We start from the raw sequence: 13432 nt of genomic DNA on the forward strand, positions 1-13432 counted from the left end.
ACAATGTCGTGGCAACATGTGGATTATAGGACGGCTCAGGCAACGTCGGCGAGGAGAAGCTCTTCAACGGCTGCGGATATTTGTTGGGCTTACAAAGTGATTCACCATGTGTCCGGTTCGCGTCCTCCAGCTCGATCAGTTGGAGGCTTTCGAACAGAACGCGGTTGTAAGAATTGTCCGGCTTGAATTTCGTTCCAGGAGGTCGCCTCCTCCAGAGGAACCCTTTCAGTTGTGCATTCCCGCAAGCGCCACGCTCAAGAACCAACCACCAAGAAGAAGAAGAAGAAGAAGAAGCAGGAGATTAGCTATGAGCTACAATCTGGTACAAACATCTCTGCCTCTGTGCTTAATTTAATGGCACGCTATCCTAATAAACTTCTAAACAAATAAACAAACAAGCAGAAGAAGAGGAAGTTGACACTGACAGTACAGAGCTGGTAGCTGCCACCGCATTCATGGAATAATAGCAATGGACTCTCAGATGTGAGGTGTTTGTATCTTCTCATCATTAGCTGTTAGCTAACGTTGCACTTACTTTGGAGAAAATGTTGATGTTCCTTTGCGAGCCCCGGAAACCCTTCGGTGAGGTAGCGGGCCAGAAGAGCTCGGACCTCTTGGACACTCCATCTCTCTCTGGTTCTGTCCTTGTTGTCCCAAGAAAACAACTGAGATGTGACCAGAAGAGCTTTTAAAAATGATGCTCCGCAGTCAGCAAGAAGTATCTGGCTTATGAGTCCCATGAATCACAGAGTACCTACGTCACATGAGTTCCTATGGAACTGTAAAAAGAGCCTGCCTCGGAGTCGGAGCTAAAATAGAACCGAGGTCCTCTACTGTCCAAGTGCACAGAGAAACAGTCCAGTTCCTGAAATGGCTCTCGGAAGAAGTTCTTACAGTGCGAAAGAGGCTAATGAGTATCCGGTGAGATTCCCCGCAGAACAACGCCAAGACATTCAGCTGGCTCAGCTGATTCGCCGGCAGCTCCTCGCAGAGCCTCTGCCTCCACAGTCCGAACAAGCCCGGCCCCCTCCTGCTTCTCACCACTGCAAGCGTGACTCGGCACCTTTTGGACTCCGCGGCACAAAAGTTGCGTTTCCCGTCGCGCGGCTCGAAGATGCAAATATCTCTCCGGGCGAAATGGATCGACCGACGGAGATGCGGCCGAATTTCATGAGCCGTATTTTTGCCGATTCATCGCCATCGAGGTCATCGGATGCCGTTGATGCTAGCTCGGTGTTCGGTTTACTCGACCAATTCACCCGTTCTCTGCGTACCGCAGGTGACGGGATGGCCTCCAAGCACCCGTCCTGGGGCGGATCTAGGATGGTGGAACACAAGCTGGTGTTGGACAGTGGACCACCTGTCCGGTCCACTACCGACTGTAATTTCCCCTTACAGGACACCAGAGGACTCCTGCCAAATAAAGGCCTATTGAATCTGTTCTCTTTTATTTTACAACAATTCATGTCACTTAGAAGCGTCGGGCGTCTCCATCTGGACCCTCCCCTGGACGGCGATGGAGAGTCGGCACGCCGACAGCCTGCATCGGCGCCGCTCGTATTTGCCGTGGATTTCCACACGTCGAAACGCGATTCCGCTATTTCCGTCTCGGAGGCGTGGGTTGCGCCGAATATCCACCCACGCCGATGTTCTGACGCAATCACGCGCCCTCTCAGCCGAGGCGGCGAGTAACCGCGGTCGAACCGCGCAGGTTTGTCTGAGAGCGGATGAATAATTTATGAAAGCGGCATGGCATCCCCTCCGCCCCCCTTCGGCACGGTAATGAATGGAGTTCCCTGTGGTGGAAGCCGCCGCCGCCGCCGCCGCCGCCGCTGCTGCTGCTGCACAGGGATGTAACTAAGACAGGGTTAAAAGTTTACGACATGGAGATTTCCCTGTTGATGCCGTCCGCTTGCCTTTTAAAAGGAACCGCCGTCGTAGATCGAGACGAGTTCTGAATTTCTTTCGTAAGTTTGGAGGTGCCGACCGAGTCCCCTTCCTGACGGTGGACCAACTAGCCGGAGTAAACAAATGGTTACGTCTGCCCGAGCTGGCGATGGTTATCAAGCCATCGCTGCTGTTTGCTGGTTAGCGTTAGCTCGAAACCTCCATCTGCAACAACAAGAGGTGACCAGGATTGTTGAGGTGGACATACCTTCTTCTTCTTCTTCTTCTCCTTCTGGCTGCACCCTTGAGGGGCTACAGCCAATCACCGGCCTCCGTCTAACCCAGGGGTCGGCAACCCGTAACACCCAAAGAGCCATTTGGACCCGGTTTCCTCGGAAAAGAAAACACGGGGAGCCGCAATTACTTTTTGACGTCTAAATCAAAGGCACCGCTGTATATATTGCTTTTTGTTACCTTTACACTTTGTATAAATAAGTGTGTAGTGTGTTGCTTCTGAAATTCACAAAGTATTACAGAGAAAATTAAATTTTATTTATGTAATGAACTCATTTTGAGCTTTGGGCTTTCAGAGCGTGTAGCGGAGCCTTGACCTGAATTTCAAAAATAAATCGGGAAAAAAATCACCGTGTCAGTAAACAATAAAAAATAATTATTTGCAAAATATCTTCATAAATATTCATTTTACCTGGTTTATGGGACTTCTGCTCCTGAACTTCTGCGCACAGCATCTGCAAATCGGGACTTTACCGGCCGGCGGGTATACCGGCTTCCGCGAGTGTGACGTTATTTTGAGCGGCGAAAAATAATAAACATAATTTTATCTAATATTTCAAGATCACAATAATCTCCCAACTTAGAACTAAAAGTTAAAAAAAAGGAATTAACACAAATGAAATACACAAATACCAAGCCACTCGGAGCCGCAGTGTAAAGACGAAAGAGCCGCAGGTTGCTAACCCCTGGGCTAATCCTCTGCATCCTCTTCTCTCATGCATGCTAACTTCCTGTCCCTCCGTCCATAAACCTCCTCTCTGGTTCTCCAACCTTCTTCACCATCCCTCCTCTGTCCACGTCCAAACCATCACAGACTTTATCTCCAGAACATCTAAACCATACAACATCATCAGCATAGAAGCAGAGTATTTTAAAGTGCAGTAGTGAAAGAACGCAATCCAAGAAAGGACCGTGAACATGCTATCCACTGTTAGCAATGTTACCCTAGCGTCCCACAGATGGACTAATTCCTGATCCTCTCCGCCCTCTTTTACCGAGGAGGAACCTCTGCATCTTCACCTCTGAGGCCTTCAGCTCTACCTCCCGCCTTCAGCTCCTTCAAATCACAAACGGAAATGTCAGAAGTTTAACCGTCGTCCCAGCCGGCGTTGGGAAATCCGAAGTGTCATTTCTTCAAGTGCCATTTTGGACAAAGAGAACGTGCGATCTCCTCTCCCCGGCTTTCAGAAGGCACCTGAACTTTTCATACCCGTAATCCCCATCGTCCGGCAAGAGTCCAAGGAAGGGAAAACACAGATCGCTTCCAGGCGGAATATCAATTTTTCGCTTTTTCAATTCGTATGCTATCCGACGCGGCTAACGCTATGAACTGGATCCGCGCCTTGGCCGCTCTGCGGTCCCGAGTCCCGGCCAAAGGGATCGGCCTCGCTGCCAAGAGCTGGGCTGCAGCGCCTCTTTCTGCAGCTTCGGAGGGCCGGGGGGGGTTGGCTCTCTTTGTTATGGACGTTTTCTTTTTGGCAGATTAATCCGTAAAACCCGTCCCGCGCAACATTTTGGTACAAAACGATTGTTCTCCGCCGCGTGCTGTCAAAAATGAGTGAAAGCTCGCCCGCCCCCTTTTCCAAAGAGGGCGGTTACAGGAGGTCCTTGACTTCTGTGAGGAATTAGCCGGCCGATGTTCGGCGGTGTTTCGCCCTTTTCCTGTTTTTTATTCTGTTTCATTTCCGTGAAGATGGCTTTCCCTTTCTTCAAAGAGTCTAACTTACGCTCGGGAGCCATAACGAAGGGCAAAAACTTTCCCAAACAGCAACAGAAACAGAAAGGAAAGCACAACGGGCGAATGTAAACGTAGCTGTACGGCGGCGCGTGATGATCTTCTGCATTCTTACCAAATTTAAGGGAAAATCGTCGGTAAACCGATGACTTCCTGTGCGTCCGATGTTGGGGAGCAGTCCCAGCGCTTGATTTTTATGCAGAAAAAATTGAACAAAATGAAAATTGCAAATTGAATATTTCATTTTTTGGGCATTTTATGTCAACTTTAAAAGAATGTATGACCATATATATATTATGCACCGACGTTACTTTGTATGCAATCATCCTCAAAAAATTAAACAAAAAGGAAAAAAAGGAGTTTCTAAATTCAATATTGATTGAAAATACGGGTGAAAAAGCAAAATGGGCCATAAAGTGCCCAGATCTGTGCAAGTGGTACCTCATTTTCTGACTTGTTTTAACTAAAATGTAAGTCGCCAAAGGGGAACTTCAACATTTGGAGGGTTTGCGCCGACTTTGTGTCCTCGTATCTTTGGACCCTTCGGTTGTTTTCAAGTGAGTTTCCTCTCTTTCCCTGGGCAGGTGGTGCAGATGTTGGTGAGCGCTCACCCGAACCTGATGTCCAGCTACACCCGCCTGCACACCCCGCTCCACCTGGCCGCCCGCAACGGCCACCTCAGCACCGTCCAGACCCTGCTGGAGGCCGGCATGGACGTCAACTGCGCGGTAAGAACGAAACAAAAAACAAGCTCGCCGCCATCTCTGCCCTGGTGAAGAGCCGGGACGATGGCGTTAAACTTAAATCTGTATTCTTATAAAACACAACAACACCTCCGGGTGCTACTTCTGATTCAAAGAAGAAGGATTTAGTTCAAATACCAAAATTTGTCGGCACGGCGGCGCAGTGGTTAGCGCTTTTTTAGCACGAAAAGACAGTTCCTGGTTGGATACCCACAGGGGGGAGTTTCTGTGTGGAGTGTACATGTTCTCCTGTGTCTACATGGGGTTCCTCAGGGTTCCTCCCACCGTCCAAACACGTGCAGGAGGTTCGGTGGAGACCCAGATGTGTGAACGAGAGGGTTGGGAGCGCAAGTTTGCAAGGTCGCTCGGCGCCGAGGAGTCGGACGGCTCCGGTTGCTCTTCTCCTCTGGGTATTGCAGGCGAGGCAACGGAGTCTGGGACCAGAGGGGATCGGGTGTAAGATGCAAGACTGATCTGCAAGGATCTTTTTGGCTGTTTTTAATATTTGAGTGTTGTTAAAGTGTCCCCACGCGACTCCCCTTCTCATGTCCCTACATGGCTCCCGGTAGCCGCCAGCATCAAGTTCAAGACCCCGGTGCTCGCCTAGCGGGCAGTAAACGGGACTCCAGGGTCGAGCTACATGTCCCTACCCTTTGCCTCCGATCTGCCACCAAAAAGGTCCGAACCGCGGGGTCGCTGCCCATCTTTCGCCGCGAGCTGAAAACATACCTCTTCACCGAGCAATACCCTACTAATCGCAATTAGCCGATTGGTAGGCTAAAAACAAACAAATGAATGTATGTATATATACTGCTCAAAAAAATAAAGGGAACACTTGAACAACACAATGTAACTCCAAGTCAATCGCACTTGTGTGAAATCATAGTGTCCACTCAGGAAGCAACACAGATTCATGTTGACTTGTTTTAAGGACATTACATCAAAGTTGGATCAGCCTGGAGTTTGTTTTTACACTTTCATTTTGAGTGCGATTCCTAATCCAGACCTCCATGGGTTGATACAATTGATTTCCATTGATCATTTTTGTGTGATTTTGTCGTCAGCACATTCAACTGTGTAAAGAGCAAAGTATTTCATAAGAATATTTCATTCATTTAGATCTAGGAGATGTTTTTTAAGTGTTCCCTTTATTTGTTTTGAGCAGTGTATATGGTTCTGAGACGGCTATCTGTTTGAGTGGTCACTTCTGACTTCCGACTGCTGGTGCTTCGGAGACTGAATTGCACTTTTTGTATTCTTTGGATGAAAGCGTCTGCCAAATGAATGTAATGTGAAAGCAGGTGAGAGGTCTGAGGGGCCAATTATTTCGGAGCAGACCAAGGCTTTGCGCTCCAGGGCGTTCCTGTCTTGTTGGGTAATGGAGTGGAACCAGCAGGTGAAGGAGAAGGTCAGTACGTTCTGGATGAACGTGGTTAGGATCGCGCCGCTAACCTCAAATGACCTCGACTTCCCGAGCAGGCACTGCCCTTGTTGACATTTCCCGATGATCTCCTCAGTGTTAGAGGAGAACCTCAGGAGGTTGTGGAAGACCAGGTATCGGTACTCCTTCACCGTTTCCACCGGGGAATGCTTACATTCAGGTTCAGACAGGAAGCTTCGCACCAGAACGCAAAGTCCTGGAGGGCCGGGACCGGACAGAAGGGACGGGTAGATAGTGTCCGAGTCGAGGAAACCAGGAAAAGCAACCGGCGGTTCATCCGAGGCATCGCCCCGCCCTCCCTCGGAGCTGCTCTGCCGTTCTGGACGTGTTAAACGGTAAATGGAGTGCATTTATCCCGCACTCTACCAGTCAACAGGCCACTCAGCGCACTTTTACACTGTCGCCTTCACCCATTCACACAGGCGCCAAGTGCATTCACACATTCGTGCGCTGATGGGCCGGCGTCGCGACCGCTCACCGGCTCTTCTTCTTTTTGTTCTGCTGTTGCTCAAGGACACTCGTCCCTTTACCCATGCATGCGAAACCCATCAGTGCCTTATTTTGGTTTGTCCTTTTTTTTGTTTTTTTGGCTTGGGGATGCCAAACCCTGCATATTGAGAAACAGCAGCAGCAGCCTGGAAGCTGTGACACACACACACACACACACACACACACACACATACACACACTGTCACGCAACCCAGGAAATACAAGTCCTGCTCCAGCCGACTCTTGTTAAAGGGACCCGGGGGGTTGAATATCAGATTATTGACCTGTTTGCCTGGAGTTGTGATGTTTCTTGAGAGGACCGGCGTTATTTTCCTCCTCGGCGGTTTCAAAGCAAAGATTTCAAAAAATATCACTTTGTCGGCCGAGAACCGCCATTTTTAAACGTAGTCCATTGGACTACAAAGTAGAGCAAGACACTGAACCCCTAACCGCTCATAGTCCGACCATGACTTTCCCAATTTCCCCACGAAGGAGGGATTAATAAACGATTAAATTAATTATAAGTACGTTTTGAAGTATCGGATCAACTGGTCCAGAATGAACGAACGAATCCATCAAGCGGCTGCTAAAAAAAGCACAAATCGAGATGCGACCACCTTGTACTCCGGATTTCCCCCCTTCTTTATTTGCTCGAACGGGACGCAATTCAGCTCCGGTGCAAACGTTTCCCGAGAGTGTGTGTGTGTGTGTGTGTGTGTGTGTGTGTGTGCAGGGCTTCCGTGGTGTGATGGCAGGGAGGGATGAATAATTGATCGGGGGAAGGAGTGAGAGCAACAGCAGGGGGAGGACAGGGTGTTCCTTCGAGGCCGTGGCTTCCTTCGCAGCCTTCCTTCACGGGCATTCTGTCTCTCTCCTGGCGCTGCGTTGCCACGGCAATACGACAACACGCCGCCGTCGCCTTTTCCGGAGGCCTTTTGTTGCCGAGCCAGACTTTTGTGCGACCGCGTCACGAGAACGACAAATTCGAAAACGACCCGCCGCCCTACATCCGGTCCTTCCGACGACGGAAATGCTAATTATGCTACTTCCCCCCCCTCCATCTCCCTGCGTGGCTAATTATGCTAGTTCGAAAAGGTCCTGAAGCCGGCGCCGATGCCAGAAGAGCCTCGGAGGAGGAAATTCTATTTCGGTGTCATGGCAGGAGTCTGCAAGTCACGGCCGTGTTACGCAAGGCTCCGCTTTGAGCTAAATGCTAACGTCATGCTAAGTGGACGTCGCTGTGCTTGATTGCCAGAAGCGTCGTCCAAGGAAAATAAAAACAAGGGAGGATAAGAACAAGACCGGGCCAAAGATCTCCCACTTCTACAGACACAATATTTGCCGTGTTTACCTTTTTAACAGGGTTTGACTATTTCTGGTGGAGCAAAAGTGCAACATGGGGATCCTGTCGTCGTGTCCCGTTCATACCGTTCACAACGAGGACGATGCCTTTGTTTACATTTGCCAGTTGTCGGCCATATTGGATTGTGCTACATCCACTTTCTTTGGTTTTTCGCCCTTCAATCATGGCTCCCGAGTGTAAGTCTGACTTCTCTGACGGCTTGGAAGAGAAGAAATCCAGCTCCGTGGAGAATAAAACGCTGTTAGCATAGCACTGCACGCCGGTTGTGACTCACGGCGAAAAATCGCGTTATGGTGATTCAGGCCAATCGTACAGCGAGGTGATTAGTGCCATAAGAACAATAATTAATTATTCCTCTTATTTATCCAACAGGAGTCTGAACAATCTTTATTTTGAAAAATACCTGGATTCTCTTGAACCCGCAAGCTAGCAAAATGAGTAAAAAACAGACGTCTTTGGAAAGTTTCTTTTCAAAGGGGAAAAGGTCCAGAGAAGAGACGGAAGAGCGTCTAACTTCCAAGAAAATGAAAGCTTTTACTTGAAATACAGTGATTCCTCCAGACCGAGCGCTTTGCATAATATGCGGCGACCAACTCTAATGAGCCAGTGAAGCCTTCGATATACTCATGCTAACTCGTGTTACAAGGAAGCTAGTAGAGTTGCATATGGGTGCACATTTATTATTATATTTGCTATATAAACAGTAAAATTGTCAAGCGTTGACTGATCCGCGGTGATGAAAAGGTTGGGGAAACTGCTCTAAACCAGGGTTTCCCAACCTTTTTTGAGCCACGGCACATATTTTACATCAGAAAAATCACACGGCACAAATAAATATCTCAAAAGCATTTTTTAACGAGTTAGAATGAAATTATACTCTCAATTTACTTAGCGTGAAATCTAATATATATATAATATCTGTAGATTTGTCAAGTTGCAATGCAAGTTTCCCACTGATGTGCAACTTTTCCAGAACACTTTTTTTTTGCAATGTCCAAAGACATGTCATCAATATGTCTGAAAATGGTATTATTTGAGAGAACTCTATTTCTTTATCAACTCCAGAGCCGAGCTTTTCTTCTACAATGATTTTGCCGGCAGGTCGTATTAATGTTTTGCTGTTTGGATTTAGAGACGAGTTCAGCAACTTTATAGCAGCTTTCACTGCTTTCTCACTCGTCTTGGTCGTTTTCAACAACGCTGCCTGTTTGTTTACGCAGATACAAGTACTTTTTATTTTAAAAATGTATCACTCTGATACACAGATGAACAGATTAATTCACTACCCGTTGCCATGGAACGGACACGCTGCCCACATAGACATAGGAAGACACATTATTTGCGCTGGATAAATAATTTTCGGACCAATCAGGTGAAAGTGGGCATTTTTCCACGGCACACCTGGGAAACAACACCACCTCCAATCTGGAGTGAGGGATAAACGTCGTAGATAATGAATGATTTCGGTTTGGATCACCTAGCGAGGCGCTAACAAGACCGTCGGGAGGAACCGCGGGGGTTAAAACCCCGGATCGTAGCGTGACGAATGTTTGTGTACGTGAGATCGAGGATGAAGGCGCGCGACCGCCGTGATTCACCCGTGAGCGTCTGTAACAGATTTCACGGCCGCTTTCAGACGTTCGTAGACGTCGACTCTCACGAAGGAAACCTCATCGGGTTCCCACATCTAACGGGGTTTTGTGTCATCGCGTTTGTTCTTTGCGCGAATATTGGAAGTGGCGAGAAACCCTTGGATGGTCTCCAGGAGCCGGGAGCGCCGGCGAGGCGGAGGTTTTTCCCCCCGCTGAACAAGCCGCTCCCTCGCCGGTTCACGCTCGCGCCCTTAAATGGTCGTCTTTCTTTAAACCGTGAGACGAGGCGGTCTCGAAGGCCGGCCGGCGATCGATAAAACGCTTGTTCGACAAAGACGAGCAAAGCCGTTTCATCTCGACATATTACCAAGAAACAACTCGCAACCGAGGCTTTTTTTTTAATCTTTTTTTGGATTTTTTTTTTTTTTTTTTTTATCAACCCGGCATTTTTCGATGGGGAATCGGATCGCCGCAGAATCGGATCCGTCTCGGTGTCTCCGCGGATACGACGACAACTTGATTTAAGAGTTTCATTTTTCGCCCGGTTTGCACGTGTATCAAATCAAATTTCACATTGAAATGAATTAAAAATGCTATTCAGTCGTTCCAGACCTCTGCTTTTCTTACATTTAAAAAAATGAAAATAAAATAAAATAAATTAAAAAAAAAAAAAAAAAAACTTTATCGATCACAATATATAAAAAAAATTTGAAAATTCTTTTATTTACCTTGAAAATTGGATGAAGGTTAAGGGTTTTTTTTTCTTTAAATTAGCTTACTGGCTACACGCTTCATGCTACAATGTGTTGCTAAAGGTAACTTTGCTACATTTTTACGGCGAAACAAACGCCGCTCCTCTTTGCGCAGACGACGCTCCGGCTTCTCCATCACAACTACTTCTCCGTCTCTTCACGGACGAATCCACGACAAGCACAACTCGCGTGTTTTTCCACAATTTCCTCCGTCTAGCTAGCGGCGGGCGGCGCGTTTAAACGTCAAATGAACAAATCCATCTCGGAAAAGTCGATGCAATCGAGAGTCAAGGTTCCGTCGGATTGCTAACGTTCCACCGAATTTAGCTCCGAAATGTTAGAAGGCTTGACAAACCTGCCAAGAGTGTGTCTTCGTTGAAGTGTGTGTGTGTGTGTGTGTCAGCACTTATAAGAAACACCAACCCGACCCAATGGATTTGAGAGTCGGGTCGGTGCAGCCTTAAGGGGAGAGATGCAAAGTCAGAGGCATGGTCGCTGTTGCAGGCTAGATCTGTGTGTGTGTGTGTGTGTGTGTGTGTGTGTGTGTGTGTGTGTGTGTGTGTGTTGGGGTTTTGATCTGAAGAGGAGAGCTGTGTTTCACTGCAGGGATTTGGCCTGAGGCTCCATGTGTCTGGTAAAGATGAGCACTAGACATCTTTGATTTGTTTAGTTTCTCTCTCTCTCTCTTTTGTCTCTTGTGTTTTATTTTTGCTGAGAGCGCGATAAAGACGTCTGTCGTGTCAAAAGAAGATTTTGCGCGACCGTTAAAGTCCGGGACGGTTTCCGGTCCGCCTGGAGCCGATGTCTTCATCTTCTCGCCGTGATTTGGACGTAAATACATTTTTAATGTGACTTCATAGATGCCACTGTGCTCGTCGGATGAGTCGGATTGGCGGAGATGGCGTCCCATGATATCCAGTTTCCGGATCGTTCCCGAGGTAACCATGGCGACCGTATCGCATGAGCCACTGTCGCCGTGTAGGAATTGTTTGCGGTTCCCGGAAGCTTCTCGGGACCTCGGTTCCTCGGATGATCTCGGCTCTTGACCTGGTACCGTAGCGACGTCATGTGACGTAGGTCCTTGGTGATTGGGCGGAAGTGATAAGCCACGCCCCCATACTTCCTGCGGGCCGCAGAGCGCCATTTTAAAACTTCTCGTCAAAATAATCTTGTCACCCGTCGCATCATCCTAGAGGCTTCTTCAGTCCTAGTGACCAATGGGGAGTTTCCGGTGGAAGGGGGGTTGTTATGCTAATTAGAATTAGCATAAGCATATTTAGCATAATTAGCATATTTGGCATAATAACCATGATTAGTATTTGTATTAGCATAAATAGCATATGCTAATTAGCATTAGCATATGCTAATTAGCATTAGCATAACAAACATCTCTTTCCCCTATTTCCTGCAGATTAACTCTTCCACTTACATTACAAACCACTAGAACCTAAACCCGCCCAAAAACCTGGAGGTTATATTCGGGGTCTGTAGAACTGAATAAGCTCTCGGATCAGGGATGAAACGTCTTCAAGGGAAGAAATTCAAGTTGTTTCAGAGACGAGAAGATTCGCAGTCATTTTAAAACCTATTTGGTCGCTGCTCAGATGCGCTAAAATCGTTGCTTTTCAAAAAGTGGCGGCGAGAGACGGAGACAAACCACTGGAAAGCTAAGATGACGTAGCGTACGTAGCGCTTAGCTTCACTGTGACTAAAGCGGGAGACGAGGAAAAACCACTGTGTTTACTGTGTCTGAAGAATTACTTGATATTGCTGATCAGTTTGAAATTATTATTATTTTTATTTATTGATTTTATTTTAATTTTTTTTTTTTTAATCAAACGTTCGGTCAAAAAATTTTCATAGTTTAAATAAGGATGAAGTGTTTGTTTTTTTTACATTTCAGGCAAATTGATGCAATTTAAATCCTAGAATAAAAAATAATGTTATCAAAGTTATTCTTTGTTGCAAGTTGATCTATATTTATTTTTCTTAATGTTTATAAGGATATAGCGCTATGCAGAGATGTACATCGATTAATTTTATAGACAAATTATACTATTTAGAGTTTCGGTGGAGAGTGAGAGGGGCTTGAGATATTTTCTTCAACCGGCCCAAATGGACAAAAGCAGCGAGATGTGGAGCGACGAAGAGGTCCGAGCTGAAATCGCCGTTAGCTAACGGCTAATGATGTTAGCCATTTCCATCCGACTGGAAATGGTTATTCCTCCTCCTCCTCTTCTTCTTGGGTGATGGGTTTTGGAGTATGGAGCTGAAGGCGCACGTCCCAGACTCTTACTCCACCTGCTTCGGGAATGCTAAGCTAAAAGCCTTCTTCATACCAAAACTAGCGCAATGAAAACTGATGACTCATTGGACTCCAGGCTTGTGCAGAAGATCCCTAAGGAGAAATGCCACCTCAGGAGAATTGTCGCGGACGAAAAAAATCTCGCCGTGCACGCATGTATAGATGTGTGTGTGTGTGTGTGTGTGTGTGTGAGTGCAGGTCAGTAATTGGAGTCAAGCCATGAAGGCCCACCTAAGAGTCCATGAATAATTTGCAGCCTCCTCTCTGGCTCTGCTCTCCTGGGAATAACGAAGGGAAACCCTATCGAGGTTGGCGCTGTTGGGCGGAACGGCGGCCGAAACGCCGGGCCAAAGTTGTCGTAAACCCGCCGTCCCGTCTCCGAGAGCGGTTTTCTGAGTCGGCGCGGCATCAAACAACATCGGCCGCTCGCCTTTCAATCCCAGGAAACTCATAGAGGGTCGAGATCGCCTCGCCCGTTTCCCCTTGACTTCGCCGCACAATCGCCGTGGGAAACAGGAGGGGAAGTGGACCGGAAGAGGAGGGGTCAGGGGTCAAGCAGGGTGTGCGCCGATGTGAAAGAGTGGGCGGGGAAGCAGGAAGTGACCCCGCCTCGGGCTGGATTCACACACACACACACACGCTCGCCCCGAGTTAGCCGTTAGCCGCCGGCGTTGCGGCTCTCTGAGATCGGCATCGACGACCTTTCACCTCTGGGGGTCCGGCCTTGTTTGTCCCCCCCCCCTCCAGCTGCCGACCCCTCGGGGTGACGCGTCCGGAGGAAGTCGGGAAGCGGCGGTAAGTTGGGGGTCGTCTTCGCCGATGCGACGCCGC

At 47.9% G+C, this 13432-nt stretch overlaps 1 protein-coding gene across 5 annotated transcripts in view; it reads left to right on the plus strand.

Annotated features, from left to right (window-relative positions):
• Positions 1–13432, plus strand: part of anks1b (ankyrin repeat and sterile alpha motif domain containing 1B) — a 260974-nt gene that overhangs the window by 92373 nt on the left and 155169 nt on the right. For all 5 annotated transcript variants that reach the window (XM_086146400.1, XM_086146403.1, XM_086146401.1 and 2 more), the window contains exon 5: positions 4501–4644. In XM_086146400.1, the coding sequence (XP_086002526.1) occupies positions 4501–4644 (144 nt within the window). The remainder of the gene's footprint in view (positions 1–4500; positions 4645–13432) is intronic.

This window comes from Fistularia commersonii, chromosome 5, assembly GCF_037954325.1.
Source record: "Fistularia commersonii isolate RoL2024-O1a breed Wild chromosome 5, RoL_Fcom_v1.0, whole genome shotgun sequence".
Lineage (NCBI taxonomy): Eukaryota > Metazoa > Chordata > Actinopteri > Syngnathiformes > Fistulariidae > Fistularia > Fistularia commersonii.